The 16,603-nt window shown below is 44.5% G+C and overlaps 1 protein-coding gene across 1 annotated transcript in view; it reads left to right on the top strand.

Moving 5' to 3' along the window:
- Window positions 1-16,603, top strand: part of ZNRF3 (zinc and ring finger 3) — a 166,127-nt gene that overhangs the window by 97,651 nt on the left and 51,873 nt on the right. Inside the window, exon 2 of the mRNA XM_066370581.1 lies at window positions 5,049-5,174. Coding sequence (XP_066226678.1) covers window positions 5,049-5,174 — 126 coding nt within the window. The remainder of the gene's footprint in view (window positions 1-5,048; window positions 5,175-16,603) is intronic.

Genomic DNA, 16,603 nt, shown 5'->3' with positions numbered 1-16,603 from the left:
TGGTGCTTTAGAAAAATTCCTTTTGCTTTTTAAGTCTTTGTTCTCTGTTCAGAAGTCAACACCCTTGACAAGGCTGACATTTTGAGCTGCTAAGTCACCCCACTGTAAGTGGATGATTTGATAGGGGAGTCTTGTAGGAGAATGGGAGGGCAGGACTGCTGAGGAGGGACCGAGAATCCATCATTTGACTCTAGGGGACTAGCAGGCTTACCTGTTCAGATTTCTGTATGCCTCGGGATATGCTCTTGGATGTGGCCCTGAGTTTTACTTTTTACAGCATGAGCCTCCAGCCTGGTCAGACCTACTTCCTCCTCACTGTGGATACAAAGCGCCAGTCCTTGGCTTCGCCTTCTGCTTCCGCTTCTTGGTTCCCATTCCTAATCGTTCTTCTGTCCCTCTTCCTCACTCCACATCCTGGCCACCCTCCCAGGCCTCCCCTTACCTCCAGCTACCCTCGACTGTCCCTCCGCTTCTTTCACCATAGCCTTTATTCTTTGCATCATGGGTGTTAAACATTTCAGTCATGTTTGCTTTAGGTTTATTTTGTCATTTGTGTATGCATTTCTCAAAAGCCTGTCCCATGAAACAGTGTGATCATATTTAACACCAAACAGGCTTATAATCAAAGAGTGGGAAATGCTGGTTTTAATAAAGGTTAAAAATGTTTTGTTTTTTTTAAACCTTAGGCCTCTTCAGACCTTTGTAAGTATAAATCCTGAATCCCTGTGAAGTGTTTCTCAAGTTATTTACTTGTACAGGAACCTGTTTTCCATTTTGCAGGGCTAGTACTCTGCAGGGCACCATTTCCAGAAGGGCTGCAGTAACTGGCTTAGGCTCTTAGGGTGAAAACCACATTGTCCTCCATGGTGGATCCCTTGTTTGCTGAAAGCGGTCATTTCTCAGGAGACTCTCGGTACACCTTTTAAAAACTTTTGTATACGGTAAAATTGATATAAAATTCACCATTTCAACTATTTTAAAGTATATGATTCAGAGGCATTTAGTACATTTACAGTGTTCTGGCAATCATCACCATCATCTAATTTCAGAACATTTTCATCACCCCAAAAAGAAACCCTATGCCCATTAAGCTGTCACTCCCCCTTCCCCTGCCCCTGGCCTCAGCAAACACTAATCTGCTTTCTGTCCTTATGGGTTCATCTATTTGGGATATTTCATATCAATGAAATCATATTAAACGTAGTCTTTTGTGCTTGGCTTCTTGATATAAATACAAAGTCTTAGACTGCATGATACCTCTGCTCCTCCAATATACTTCTTTATTACTGGCCAAACCCATACATGTGTAAGTAACAAAAAGCAACTCTGTTTGGAAACCTCTAAGTCATGTGGCCAGGCTTAAAATATCATAGAATACTGTAGTAAAAGGGTCAATAGTGTGGGTGGTGGCCATTGACATGACTAGACCTAGGGTTTTAGGAAGCTGACTTGAGCCAGTGTTGGGAGCCCTTTCCTTGAGGTCAGAGGTGACTGAGCTGTTGGTACAACTGGCTCATCATCCTCACTTATCCTCTCCCTGGTGTGTGGTCCACATTTCAAGCTGCTCATCATTAATAACCATCAAACTTCCTAGAGTGGGCTGAGTTCTTCCGAGACAGCTTACAGGAAGGTTGTGCTATATCCCCTGCGTGCAGAAACCTCATCTGTCCTTTGAGCATGTTCTTCAAGCCTGAGACTCATGCAGAAATTGGATGTCCCAGGGCTCTCTGTCTCATGTGTTAGAATTCTCAGGGAGTGGTTATTGCTCATCCACTCACTCTAAAGACAGATGTTAGACGCCTCTGTAGCACCCTGTGTTCATCTGCCTCACGGGCTTGTGCAGCCTTCTTGTTGCCTTGAACTGCCCAGACCTCTTTTCTCTGGGCTGTGCCCTTCACTTCTCTACTCACTGATGCCTCTTGAGTCCAGGCACTGTACTGCCAGAAGGTGTGTCACCCATCTGCCTGGAATGTTTTTGTTGTTGTTGTTTTGTTTTCTGTCTTCTGCTGTATTGACAGGTAAACTATTTAGAATGTGCAGTTTTTCTACTGAACAATCTGTGCTATTGTCTTGGTATCTAAATTCCTATTTAGTTTTATAGCTCATCTCTTTTCCTTTTTGTTGTAGACTGCTCAGGCTGGTCTCATTCCTCTTCTCCCTTGAGCCCTTAGCTTCTCCTCCCTGAATTTGGACTGACTGCCTGCCATCTCTCATTTTTCCCCTGATCAGTGTAATTCTTCCTTCGAAGCTCAGCTCAAGATGCATCACCTGCTCAAAGGTTCATCAGCTCCCCAAACATTTTAGCAACCTTTGCTTCCTGCACTGAATTCATTCGTGTTGCTCTCTAATGCCCTAGGATCTAGAGCTGGCGGGCAACCTTTTTTTTTTTTTTATAAAGATTTTCTCCCCCAATCACATAACCAGTTTTTGGAGGAAGGGACAATAAAGTTAAGCAGATAAAGTGGGAAGGTACTGGACTGTGAATCTAAGACCCAGGTCATCTCTGGGTACAGCCACTTGCTGGCTGTGTTGTCTTGTAAAAACTACTTATCCTGAACTCTAACATTCTCATCTGTAAAATAAGTGGGGGATTAGGAGGGCATATAACAAGTTACTACAACTGGGTGGTTTAAAGCAACGCAGGTTTATTCTCTTCCTGTTATGGAGATCAGAAGTCAAAAGTGGGTTGGCAGGACAGCATTCCTTCTGGAGGCTCTAGGGAGAATCCATTTCCTGTCCTTTCAGCTTCTAGAGGCCCACTGCATGTATCCCTTGGCTTATGGCTCCCTCCTTCATCTTCAAAGTCCATTGCTCCATCTCCTCGATGTTTCTATGGTTCCCTTTTTTCCTTAAGTGGACCTTTGTGACTACATTGGAGCCACCCAGTTAATTCCAGGATAATTGTTCCACCTCAAACTTAATCACATCTGTAAAGTCTCTTGTGCCATGTAAGGTAACATATTCACAGGTTCTGTGGGTTAGGACATGATTAGGACATAGGGGCCATTATTCTATCTACCACAGTAGGTTTTTAGGTCTCATATCTTTACAGCCAGGAACTTAAAGAGCTTAGCACTATCGTAGGTTCATTAATGTCTTGGTAAATTATGTTTATCTGTGAGAATTTCTTCTTCCCAAATTGTTATTAGGGATTCCAGGGGCTGATACAACTCAGTGATAGAACTGTGAGTATAACCCTAGGATTGTTCTGTTTTCAGGTTTCCATGGATAGCACTTTTTTTTTTCTTTTTCTTTTTTTTGTATTTTTCTGAAGCTGGAAACAGGGAGAGACAGTCAGACAGACTCCCGCCTGCGCCCGACCGGGATCCACCCGGCACGCCCACCAGGGGCGATGCTCTGCCCACCAGGGGGCGATGCTCTGCCCCTCTGGGGCGTCGCTCTGCCGTGACCAGAGCCACTCTAGCGCCTGGGGCAGAGGCCAAGGAGCCATCCCCAGCGCCCAGGCCATCTTTGCTCCAATGGAGCCTCGGCTGCGAGAGGGGAAGAGAGACAGAGAGGAAGGAGGGGGGGGTGGAGAAGCAAATGGGCGCCTCTCCTATGTGCCCTGGCCGGGAATCGAACCCGGGTCCCCTGCACGCCAGGCCGACGCTCTACCGCTGAGCCAACTGGCCAGGGCCGGATGGCACTTTTATTAGCAAAAATTTAATGATACTCCTCTACCTATCTTTGATTTTTGTGCTTTGCAAATTCTGGAAAAGCCTGAAAGTATTTAATCTGTTTCCCAGTAACCAGGGATAACCTTTAAGCAGCCTGTTAATTATACTGGTGATTCGGCCCTGGCCGGTTGGCTCAGTGGTAGAGCGTTGGCCTGGCGTGCAGGAGTCCCGGGTTCGATTCCCAGCCAGGGCACACAGGAGAGGCGCCCATCTGTTTCTCCACCCCTCCCCCTCTCCTTCCTCTCTGTCTCTCTCTTCCCCTCCTGCAGCCAAGGCTCCATTGGAGCAAAGTTTGCCCAGGTGCTGGGGATGGCTCTGTGGCTTCTGCCTCAGGCGCTAGAATGGCTCTGGTTGCAACAGAGCAACGCCCCAGATGGGTAGAGCATTGCCCCCTGGTGGGCATGCCGGGTGGATCCCGGTCAGGAACATGCGGGAGTCTGTCTGACTGCCTCCCCGTTTCCAGCTTCAGAAAAATACAAAAAAAAAAAAAAATTTATGCTGGTGATTCTACCATATTTCTAGTGGTCTCTCCATAAATTCCTGAACGTGTTTTTAAGTCCTCTTGCATAAGTTGAAGTTGATGTGTTATTAAGGCCTAGCAGCCAAATGGTCTTGGATACTAACCTAGCTAGTTTCATTTGTAACTGCACCTTAATGTTACAGCATTGCACAGCAAATTAGATTGGCATTTGCATGGGTGCTGTGCTGTTTTCCCCTACATCCCATTGGGTGGTGTCTGCCTCGGGTGACCACTGTTTAGAGTTGTGAGGACAGCACCAATAAAATATATGTATAGTTGCTCTATTGTTTTCTCCCCAGTGCTCAGCTCATTGTGCTGAGATAAGATTCCCCATGGGCGTCGGCCTAGCGTGCGGAGGACCCGGGTTTGATTCCCGGCCAGGGCACACAGGAGAAGTGCCCATTTGCTTCTCCACCCCTCCGCCGCGCTTTCCTCTCTGTCTCTCTCTTCCCCTCCCGCAGCCAAGGTTCCATTGGAGCAAAGATGGCCCAGGCTCTGGGGATGGCTCTGTGGCCTCTGCCTCAGGCGCTAGAGTGGCTCTGGTCGCAACATGGCGACGCCCAGGATGGGCAGAGCATCGCCCCCTGGTGGGCAGAGCATCGCCCCTGGTGGGCGTGCCGGGTGGATCCCGGTCAGGCGCATGCGGGAGTCTGTCTGACTGTCTCTCCGTTTCCAGCTTCAGGGGAAAAAAAAAAAAAAAAAGATTCCCCATGGGTTGAAAAATGCATCCCCCATCATATAATTTCAAGTTTTGAGGTTACTTTGAACTGTTGAGTCTGAGAAATGCACACTGTGAGTCAGTCATATCTACAGCCTGCAAACTGAAGTTTTCTTTCCCTTTTGTTTCCTAGATGCACCCACTGGGCCTGTGTAATAACAATGATGAAGAGGACTTATATGAATATGGCTGGGTAGGAGTGGTGAAGCTGGAACAGCCAGAATTGGACCCGAAACCATGCCTCACTGTCCTGGGCAAGGTGAGTACCAGGTACTCTGAATCACTCCGATTCTGACTGGTATTCTCCACTCTCCTATTTCCTCAGTTCCTCAGGTAGTTGGTTACAGAGGAAATCCTTGCTGGCACAGTGTTCTTTCCTAGATGACGTCGAGTGGGTTGAACACTGGGACAAGTCTTGTAGCAGCGCTTGGACTTAGATGGGGACTGCCAGCCTCACAGTCAGCTCACCTTTTGTCTACTTTGTGGCCTTAGGCAAGTTACTTCCCCTCAAGGACTCCCAGTTTCATATCTGTGACATGGGTTGGTAATAGAGATTCACAATACCTTATATTACACACATGGTGCTAGATGTTTCAGAATTCTGAGACTTTGAGGGTTTAGAAAGATATTAAAGTATATGTATTTTATAATAAGTAACCCCCAAGAGATCTGGGTCAGTCCTTGGTAGTCAAACAGATTCATGTTTATGTAGCAAGCTTTATGAATATTCACATTTGTGAGTTAACTAAAATCTAAATAGCCTCATGTTAGTTCAGGGAAGCTTTGCCTCCAAAATCAGTTCAGGTCTATTAAGTTTTGCTGCCAGGTAAACTATGGAAAAACTTTTGGGTCTTAGAGCTTTTTTGGTTTCAGAATAGCAGACAGCAATTATGCTCCTGTATTAGAACTTACCTCATAGGATGGTTAGGAGGTGAGATGAGCTGCAACTGTCTAGCACAGAATAAGCTCTCAAAACATGTTTGCTCCCATTGTCTATTGTCGTCCCATTTAGAAGAACTAAAAAAGACCTTTTTTTTTTTTTTTTTTTTTAAGCCAAGAGTATCATCAGCATTACCTCTGACTGCAATGTAAGATAGAAATAAATTTATTTTGGAAAATCATTCATCAGTGATCTTAAAATATAACAGGTAACAACCTGTTTTGAACTGGATCATTTTGTGAAAGGGAAAGGTTTGGAGAAAGTTATTAGAATTTTGATTGGAGGAAGGGTGTTATCTCCTAAGGCAGGGGTCCCCAAACTTTTTACACAGGGGGCCAGTTCACTGTCCCTCAGACCGTTGGAGGGCCGGACTATAAAGAAAACTATGAACAAATCCCTATGCACACTGCACATATCTTATTTTAAAGTAAAAAAAACAGAACGGGAACAAATACAATATTTTAAATAAAGAACAAGTAAATTTAAATCAACAAACTGACCAGTATTTCAATGGGAACTATGCTCCTCTCACTGACCACCAATGAAAGAGGTGCCCCTTCTGGAAGTGCGGCAGGGCCGGATAAATGGCCTCAGGGGGCTGCATGCAGCCCGTGGGCCGTAGTTTGGGGACCCCTGTCCTAAGGGGTAGTGTTATTATTACCTGGATATTTTTTTTTGTATTCTCAGAAGCTGCTGTTCTAGGTACCGTAGGAAGACAGCTAGGGGATACCAGCCCTGGTTCCTAGGCTCTTGAGGATTTCTTGGGAGATCCAGACAAGAGAAGAGGTGGTTTTGATGCAGGATACTTGAGAGGGAGCCTTCTTAGCCTTGAAGATATCCCAACCAATGTCTCCTGACAGACCTTTGGCCCAGGAGACAGTCATGGGTCTAAATCTGTGATTTTTGCCTCCCATTTGTCTTCTGAGTAGCTTCCTAGCACTTGTCAAGTTCTTTTGACCCTTTATGAGAAAAAGAAACAAACAAACACAGGAGTTATTACATGCTTGGTTTACAGTACACAGTTGAATCAAGGTGTTTTAGGTGGCCTGGGCCCTGATACTTCGTCATTTAAGTAGTTGGCCAGAACTGCTTAATGATGCTAGGAGAGCAATGACCCCCTTGAAAATATTTTAGTGTTTTCCTAGGAGAAATGCCAGCTACATCCAAGGGCTGTAAGAACAGTGCTTTCCTTGTAGGTAGTACGCTCCTAATTTAATATTTTCTCCTTAACTTAAGCTGCTGCTCTGCAGGGCTCAGCAGCTTGTCTTAATTTGCTTTGCCCCAGTTTGGTGGGACTCCATCTTTGTGTCTGTTGTGTCTATAAATGGGTAGGAACAGGGCTCCCAGGGACACCCTATGCTTCTCCCATTGTTTCTTCCTCTATCTACAACAATCCTGTAGTGGTTTTGTTGGAGAGTTTTCTCTCATTTGGCCTATTAGCTTATGAAGCCAGATGGAATAAAAACCCAAATATATATTGAATCATTAAGTACTTCTTGGGTTTATTCATTGACCAAATATTTATTGAATGCAGGACCTTAGAAGCTAAGCATGTGGTTCTACCTGCTTACAAGCAACATTACCCCCTCACCCTCCCCTCCCATCTCCCCTACCCCCTACACCGCATTTCCCTTTAGAAAGGTGGTTTGGTGGCCAGGCAGTATTTACATGTGGTTAGTTACTGAAATTTGGCTTAACACCTGAATAAAATCATTAGCAAGAATGCTTGGGCAAGACAGTTTCACATTTGTTTAAAACCTGGATTGGTGCAGGAGGTGCAAAAAGTCAGGCATCTCTCTTTCCCTCTCCCCTCCCCTCCCCTCCCTCTCTCTTTTCTCTTTCATCTTCTTAAAGTGTAGTGGTTCTCAGCTTTGATTTTATTAACTTTGCTGTGTTTTTTCTGAACCACCAAGGGCAGTGCCCACAGACTAGGGCAGAGAAGAGCAAAGTCCCCTGTGGACAACCTGCTTCCCTGCAGATCACATGGCTTTCCATCATCTCTTCTCTTAGTGACTGTGGCAAGGAGTAGGCATTGGAGAGAGGCACAGAAGGAGAAACTGCAAGTCAGTATGGGGGTGGGAGGAGGACTTCTCTGTATGGATGTTGAGACTTGTTAAAAACCATAGAAGGGACAACTCTGCCTTTCAGGCATTCCGAAAAGCCCGTGGGAGAATAGGGGAGGGACAGACACCAGCCCCTCTCCCTCCCCCGTCACCCACCCTCATTATCCACCCGCCCACAGAAAGTGCCATGGGGCAAAAAGTTGGAATAAGAGAGGAATGTCCTAAATTAAAAAAAAAAAAGTAAATGCCTCTCCAGGAGTTCAAATAAAGTTTCATTTTAAAAGCAAAAGACATAAACTCATCACCTTGGTTTATTACTGAGTGCTTTTGAACTCCTCAGAAAGGAACACTGTAAACTCAGGAGAGAAAAATGATTTATGATCCTCTCCTCATAATCTTTTTGATTCTGTAGGAGGTGGAGCAGACAAGATCAGCTAGGAGGCAGAGTTGGGGTAAGGGTGACCCCACAGGGTGGCAGCAGGCCAGGCCCTGCCTCATACCAGGCCCAGGGCAACTCTTAGCTTTGCAGGGCCTCTTTTTCACTGAATGGGAAGAGGCTGCTCTCTCCTTGCTCTTTCAATATTCTGAGCTTCTGTGTCATACTTAAAACCTTCCCTTGATTTTTCTAATTTGGGGAGGTTCAAATTTTAGCACTGAAAGACAGACTTCATTACCTGTGTCAGTTTAAGTTCTAAGAAATTAAAATAGAATAAAATTGTTGTTTCTGAGCAGCTCGCTATTGAAAGTAAAGGTCTTAACCCATCCCTACAGTGCAAGAACCTATGTCTGTGACCCGTCACCCTCATGGAGAATATAGCAGGGAAGATACAAGGTGTGCTGGAGTTTCTAACAAAGCCTGCCTTGCCCAGATTTCAGAAATTGAGGCAGAAAATGCCCCCCCACACACACACACCCCTTTACACCCTGTGTTGATGTGGAGTCTTAGGATTTTGAGAGACAGGATGATCAGCAGGCTTGGACTTGGCTCTTTCTAGTACTTAGAGGGCAGTGAGGAAGTGAATGAAAAGACAAGAAAGTTAGGGAATTTTAAGTCACTTTGGCCAAGTCACCTTAGAAAGGTCACTTCAGCTCTTGGGCCTTACTCTTCTCATTGGGGCTTATGCTGCTTTTGTCATTGTGATGAGGGTTCTGCTGGATGTTTGTGGAACATTTAATTTTTTTTTAAATTTTTGTGTGTGTGTTTTTCTGAAGCCGGAAACAGGGAGGCAGTCAAACAGACTCCCGCATGTACCGACCGGGATCCACCCGGCATGCCCACCAGGGGGTGATGCTCTGCCCATCCGGGCGTCGCTCTGTTGCGACCAGAGCCAGTCTAGCGCCTGAGGCAGAGGCCATGGAGCCATCCCCAGTGCCCGGGCCATCTTTGTTCCAATGGAGCCTTGGCTGCGGGAGGGGAAGAGAGAGACAGAGAGGAAGGAGAGGGGGAGGGGTGGAGAAGCAGATGGGCGCTTCTCCTGTGTGCCCTGGCCGGGAATCGAACCCGGGACTTCCGCACGCCAGGCCGACGCTCTACCACTGAGCCAACCGGCCAGGGCCTTGTGGAACATTTAATACAGAGCCCAGCTCAGGGTAAATGGCTGATGAGAACATAAAAGCAGCCATCATAGGTTGGCTCTTCGCCATGTGCTAAGAGTTAATATTGCCAGACTAACTTGAGATTGTGTCCAGATTCCCATTTTGCAATATGGAAATTGAGTCCCAAAGACTCACTCTATATAACCTAGGATTGGATATCTTCCGAGTAGCTAAGCTGGGATCTGAGATGAAGACTGTTCTGCTTCATCAATGTTAGTTTCTTTCTCTTGCCTCCTTTTGTTATCATCAGTTTTTCCAGATAAAAATCGAATGGTTTTCAGTAGTCACTGGTTTGGTTAGGACTGTTGGTCCCACTTCATAGAAACCCATCTGGAATTACATTGCTCTGAGGATCTGGGTAGCATCAGGGAATCCATTATGGGGGTACTATTGCTCTTTTAGAACAACTGACTCCAGGGCTCAGTGCCAGGGGCCCCTCCCTGAGTCTTCTCCTTTGTGTATCTGCTTTATTCCCCCACCCCTCCACCTTCTTGATGGGAGATACCACCTCTCTTTATCCCTGGGCCTGACACTCTCTTGATTTCAAGTCTAAAGGATTCCAGGAAATGGGACCATTGGCCCATCTTAGATCAGGTGCTCACTTTTAGTCTGATCAACTGTGATCTGAGGCTGGGAATCCACAGAACCTAGCGTCCTGCCCAGCCAAGTGTGGGGAGTGGGAGGAAGATGTGCTCTTCAGAAGAAAGCTGGCTGGGGCAGTGCTGAACTATCATCCCTAAGCAGCCCCTCTGCTCACCAAGCCAGGGGGGATGTCCTTAGTTTATCTTGAGTCGTTCGGAGAGGCTCCAGTTGGAAGAGGCTCTGGTTCACAAGTACTTTGAAGAGTCAGATCCTCTTGGCCTGAACTGAGTGAGGGTCAATCCCTTGGCAGTCATTGTGAGAGGAGAAGTGAGTCCACCTGGCTGGAAGGGCCAGGTCTGTTTTACTGAGAGGTGCTTGTGTGAGATGGTGAGATGTAGGAATACACTCCAGGAACGGGGCACAGAGAAAGGGAGCAAGAAGCTTTACAAAGGGTGTTGAAAGTTGCTGGGGAACGAAGAGGCTTTCAGATGAAGGAGTTTGGTCCTCCTCCCCTAGGTAGCTGGAGCCACTGAAGGTTTCTGACAAGAGGATGGGTGCCTTGGAGTCCCTCCAGTTTAGAAAATGTTCATTTGGCAGTGGCAGCTCTGCTAGGTGGAGAGGGGGAGGATCAGGTTCCTTTTTGCTGCTGGGTGTTTCTGGGAACTGAATGGGCCCAGGCATCAATTCTTTTAAATGCTTTGATGAGGCCATAATGTTTTATGATGTTGCCAAGGACACTTTGTGTTTACCTTTCAATGTCTCGGTCTCTTCATCTGCCCTTTTTCTGTTATCACATTTGGGCAGATGTGAGATGTATAGGCAGGAGAGCTGATCTGTAATCCTGGCTCTTCTGCTGAGCAGCAGGAATCCCAGGATGAAGGGCTGACAGAAACTCGAATGCTATGCTCACTTTCACTTCGTCAGCCCACACCCAGCCCTCAGAGTGCCTGGGTAACTTACTCGCAAAGTGTGGGTGACGACTCTGATAATCAAAATGACTGCAAGATAGAAAACAGAGTCAAAGGAACTTTATTTTTTTCAGGGTGATTGTGAGGAGAGGAGAGTATGTAATGGTTACGAATTGGGTTTAGACATCAAACTAACCTGAGTTAAAACCCCAGTTCTAGCCCTTTAAGCTGTGTGACCTGGAGCTTCAACTTAACCTCTGGACACATTTCTGTCTCCTCAGATGGGAACAGCACCAAAAGGAGCTGCTGTGTGTTGAGTGTCAGATATTCTTTCTGGCACAACTGAAAGAGTGGAATAACGTGGCAGCTCTTACCGACCATCCTCTTCTTTCTTCCTACCTTGGTACCCTTCAGTTTCTTTTAGCACTCAAAGTGCTATTACGTAAGGAGTCGAATCCAGAGACAGAAAATAGAACAGTGGTTGCCAAGGCCTTGTGTATGTGTGGCGGGGCACGGGGTGGGGGTGAGTAATGTTTAACGGGTATAAAGTTTCACGAGAGGATGATGGAAAAGCTCTGGAGATGGATGGTGGTGATGGTTGCACAACAGTATTAATGTACTTAAAAATGGTTAGAATGGTAAGTTTTATGTTGTATATATTTTATAATAATAAAGAAAAAGAAAAATCATTTTCAATAATCAAATACAGTTTGATGAGTAGTGGGTATTAAAAATAAGTAAGCATTTTGTTCCTAAAAGTAAGCATTTTGTTAGTTGGAATAATGGAGTATTGTCCTGTTGTTAATGATGACTGCTTTTACTGAGCCCTGGTGGGAAGCACACCCTTTGTCCTATAGACGTGTTACAGGGGCAGCGAGGACAGAGACCACATCTTCCTTCGTACCTCAGGCTACTGCCGGGAAAATGTACTTACCTTTCAAAGAACAACTGCCAAAATAGAGAATCTGAGTAAAGAAAAAAAAATTTTTATTTGTATTCTCTTTTCATGACACAGTGGAAAACGGGAAAATGACACTGAATGCAATTCAATGATGTTTGAATTTATTCACCAAACATTAACTGGAACCTGAAATGAAATACAGCCATAGGCAATAGTTGGTGCTTAAAGAAAGAAAAGGACTCAGGAATAATCCAGAAAGGGGACTGTCACCCCATAATGATGGGTAAAATCATGGTGTAGGTGTTAACGTAGCACAGTGGTTCCCAAAGTGTGGTTAGGGGACTTTAGAGAGTCTCAAGATACTTCCCAGGGGACCCACCAGATCAGAGCTATTTTCATAGCACTACAGTGTCCCTTGCCTTTCTCACTCTCATCCTCTCACAAGTCTATGGTGTTTTTCAGAGGCTTCATTTTGTGTGGTGACTTCATTTCTCTGACAGCTAATGGAATGTGTACTTATATATTTTGTGTTTTAAAGACTTCTCAGTCTTAATTTTCTAATATGGAAAATATCAATAGATATAACCCACTGAAACAGAAGTGCTTTGGAGTTCTTTAATTTTGAGAGTGTGAGAGTTGGCTAGGGATTTGAGTGCACCAGACTAGCATTATGTCCCCACTGTAAGATAATCTCACAGAGCTTGGCAGAGAGAGAGAGATCCTGTTATAAAATTAGTGGAAAGGAACAGAAACTGTGGGGCAATACAGGAAATAAAGGTGAATGTGTTGTCATGAAATTGTTCTCTTCTGTAGTATTGGAGCCAAAGATTGTTGGTTCTGAAGTGTTAGTAATTTGAATAAAGCCAGTCAGTTGCTGTTTTCCACATTTAATAACAAATAACCAAGCAGTGAAATTGAAGAACTTAGATGAGGAAGATCTTAATATCTTTGAGGCTTGCATTGGGATATAACCTTCAGCCTTGACATTCTTGAACAGGCAGGAGCTCGTGGGAACTTGGGTAAAGCTGCTGAGTTCTTTACAAGCCCTGGCGGTGTGGGGGAGGAAGGGAGCTTATCTTTACCGTGCTATCTTCATTTGGTTTTTTGGTCACAGATGTTCATTTCTTGCAATACCTGAGTGCCCTCGTCCTTTTGCTGAGCCCAGCTTAGCACTCCTGAGTATGAGATTTTGTCTCAGGATGATAGGGGACTGAAATCCTGAATTCTGGCTTGCTTGCCAAAGGGTGAGGCAGTGACTGTAAACAGGGTCTCCGAAGCAGTTGCTCCACTTCACAGGACTTGGCCTCCTGCAGTCAGGGAAGTGAGTGTGGAATTTGCCACATACCTGAGCACAGGGCACTGTGACTATAGCTCATTGCTATGGTATCCCTGGGAGTACCCTGTGCTTGGGACACTTAGCTGTGGCTAACATTCCCAGGGCTTACGATCCAAGTCATCTAATTTCAGTGGCTTTCAACCAGGGGCATTTTGCTTCCCCTCTTTCACTGCAGGCCTAGGCAACGTTTGCAACTGTCCATAGACATTTTTGGTCTTCAGACAAAAATACTCAAGAGGGGTTGGGAGGGTGCTACTGTCACTTAGTGGGTAGAGGCCAGGGATGCTTCTCAACACAGTACAGCCCCTCACAACAAAGAATTATGTGGCCCCAAATGTCAATAGTGTCACAGTTAGGAAACCCAATTACTATGGCATACAGGTTTTATCTCCCTAAGAAGACCTTAAATTCCACTTCTTTCCTCCTTCATTCCCTTCTCTGCCCCACTGCCCTTCAGTATAATGACAGGTTCATGCAGCCTTGTGGTATGCTCTGTTGAAGTGCATGATCAGTGTTAGAGCACGTTCATATTTCCACGTGAGGAATACAAAGAGCCCAGACCTTGGAGTCATAGATGCAAATTATAATTCTTCTATTTTGCTATTAGCTGGGTAACTTTGGGCCAATTAGCCTCTCTTTGCTTCCATTTCTCTTGATTCTCATCAGTAAAGATAGTTGTGATGATTAAAATATGTCAAGTTCTTAGAATGTGTGAATACTCAATAGCAATTTCCTCCCCTCTGTAAACATATTCCTACTAAAGGGATGGAAACCCTTTCTCTAAGGTGAGCTGAGGTAGGAGAGGAAGTTTAGAAGGCTCTTCAGATTTATTTTAAGGAGCACTTGAATAAATACTTTCCATATTTGGTTAAAAAAGGAAAGCAAGAAAGGAACTTAGAAGCAGTCAGATCGGGAGGAAAAGATTGACATGATATAAATGGAAAAAGGAAAAACGTAGAGAATACTACTTTCTTCTAAGGTCATGTGTCTGACTTGAAAGTCACAAACTTTTAATTTGATACCTTTCTTCTACACTTAAATCTTCCAGGAACCTCTTGGTTAAAAGGCTATATTAAGCACAATACTTTTATTTTTTTTTACTAGATCCGAGACATCTACAGCTATAAAAGGCTAACCAAAACCATTATTTGAAGTCCACTGAGAAGCTTATGGGAGTGTTTAAGATAGAGTGAGTGAATAGAACAAATAACGTGTCTGCCAACCGAAGGAACACAGGCTGCTGGCCACCTCCCCAGACTGGGGAAGCCTGGCTTGTAACATTCCTTCTGGCCATTGTCCTCACTGATTGAACCAGGCTCCCAACGGGGCAAAGGCCACAAATGAGGCTGTCTTAGGGAACTAAAAATGGGATGACAGGTCAGCATAAAATCCATCAAAAATAGTTAATGGCCTTGTCTTGAAAGATCATTTGGAAGTATGAAGAAGTTAGAACCTAACATATTAAGTCATCATAATATGTGTATTACCAGTCCTGAGTTGGATGAACTGAATTTCATACTTGGAGATAAACCCCATTGTCCCATCTTCTCTCTTTCAGATAGAGGGGCTTTGCACACATCTGGCCATATCCGTGAGTTAACCCAAGTGGGCAGCAGGGGGCTGTTACTTGAGTGCATTTCTGGCCATGTCCGTGGGTGTTTCAAATTTGGGGGCTGTCTTGACAGTGACTATGTGTAATTAATTAATTGATTCACTATCTACCAAGCCCCTGGAAAACCTGCACACCAGGTTTAACCATAGCACATTTGAAAGGACTTGAATTGCACTTGTGTATGAGAGTGGTGCACCCCCAGCCTGGGCAGAGATTCCTACTGGGTGCAGAAGCAGATGGGATGGGGACATTAACATGTTCCTGTCTGTTATCCTTGGTCACAAGACCCGTCTCAGACTGCAGACAAAGGCAGTTTCTTTTTCTAGTTCTGTCCTTTGCATTTGTTTCCTTTCCAAAAAGCCCTATATTTTATTTGATAAAAGGTACCCTTCTGCTTTGATGATCTTGTTTTCCAAATCAAACATTGGGCTGTGTGTTCTGACTAATGCTTTTTCTGTTCTAAGTTTGAGGCAGTTTAAACAATTCCTTTGGGATACTGAAATGCTTTAAAATCTGCATCATTTTTGCTTGTTATAAAAATAATAAGAGTGTTTCAACACATTCCAATTGTTCTAAGCACTGCTGGATAAAATGAAGTCCTAGTCAGCCTTAAGAACTTGGGCTGTTTTTTAGGATGTGCAAAGGCACTTGGCCTTCACTATTATACATTAACCTGTTGCTGATAGATTTTTCACAAAAGTATAAACTCTTAAATGAACTTCAGAGAAAAGAATGTGGAATATGCAAGGAACTTTTGTTATCTGGGCTTGACTTATAGAAATAGAATTTTAAAGTGTTTAGCTTCAAAAGTTTTCATTTTCGGCCCTGGCCGGTTGGCTCAGTGGTAGAGCGTCAGCTTGGCATGCAGGAGTCCTGGGTTCAATTCCTGGCCGGGGCACACAGGAGAGGCGCCCATCTGCTTCTCCACCCCTCCCCCTCTCCTTCCTCTCTGTCTCTCTCTTCCCCTCCTGCAGCCAAGGCTCCATTGGAGCAAAGTTTGCCCGGGCGCTGAGGATGGCTCTGTGGCCTCTGCCTCAGGCGCTAGAATGGCTCTGGTTGCAACAGAGCGATGCCCCAGATGGGCAGAGCATCGCCCCCTGGTGGGTGTGCTGGGTGGATCCCGGTTGGGCGCATGCCGGAGTCTGTCTGACTGCCTCCCCGTTTCTAACTTCAGAAAAATACAAAAAAAAAAAAGTTTTCATTTTCATTTGTAAACAGTAGATTGTTTTTTTATTAAATGAGTTATTTTCTTTTTTTAAAGTTTCAATTGATAGAATCTTACCACTTTTATAACCGCTCACTTTAAAGGTATACCCAGAATGTATAGCATTAACTTATTTTTCTAACACAAATATTCTTGTCCCTTTTTAAAAAGTGTATAAGCAATATGATAATTTTTACCACCATTGTTATATTTCTAGTGCCAAGAACAATGCCTAATACATATAGCAGGCACTCAGTAAGTGTTTGTTGCATGAAACAATTCAATTATGGAGAATTTGAAAATAGAAGAAAAAAACTGCTTTTAATTCTACAACCTTAACCCAGGTACTGTCAATTTAGTTTATTCCCTTCCAGTTTTCTTTCCTGGGCCTTATTTTTAATGTAATTATTCTGAAGGTATAAATATCTACTCTGCCCTTTCAAACGTAATATATGCTACTCATTTGACCAATTTGATATTAATTTCATAAGCTATAATTGTAATGGCTGCCTGACATAACCATAATTTAGTTGACCATTCTCCCAT

The sequence above is a fragment of the Saccopteryx leptura genome, chromosome 2 (assembly GCF_036850995.1).
Source record: "Saccopteryx leptura isolate mSacLep1 chromosome 2, mSacLep1_pri_phased_curated, whole genome shotgun sequence".
Classification (NCBI taxonomy): domain Eukaryota; kingdom Metazoa; phylum Chordata; class Mammalia; order Chiroptera; family Emballonuridae; genus Saccopteryx; species Saccopteryx leptura.
This window is presented reverse-complemented; position numbering and strand designations above follow the sequence as displayed.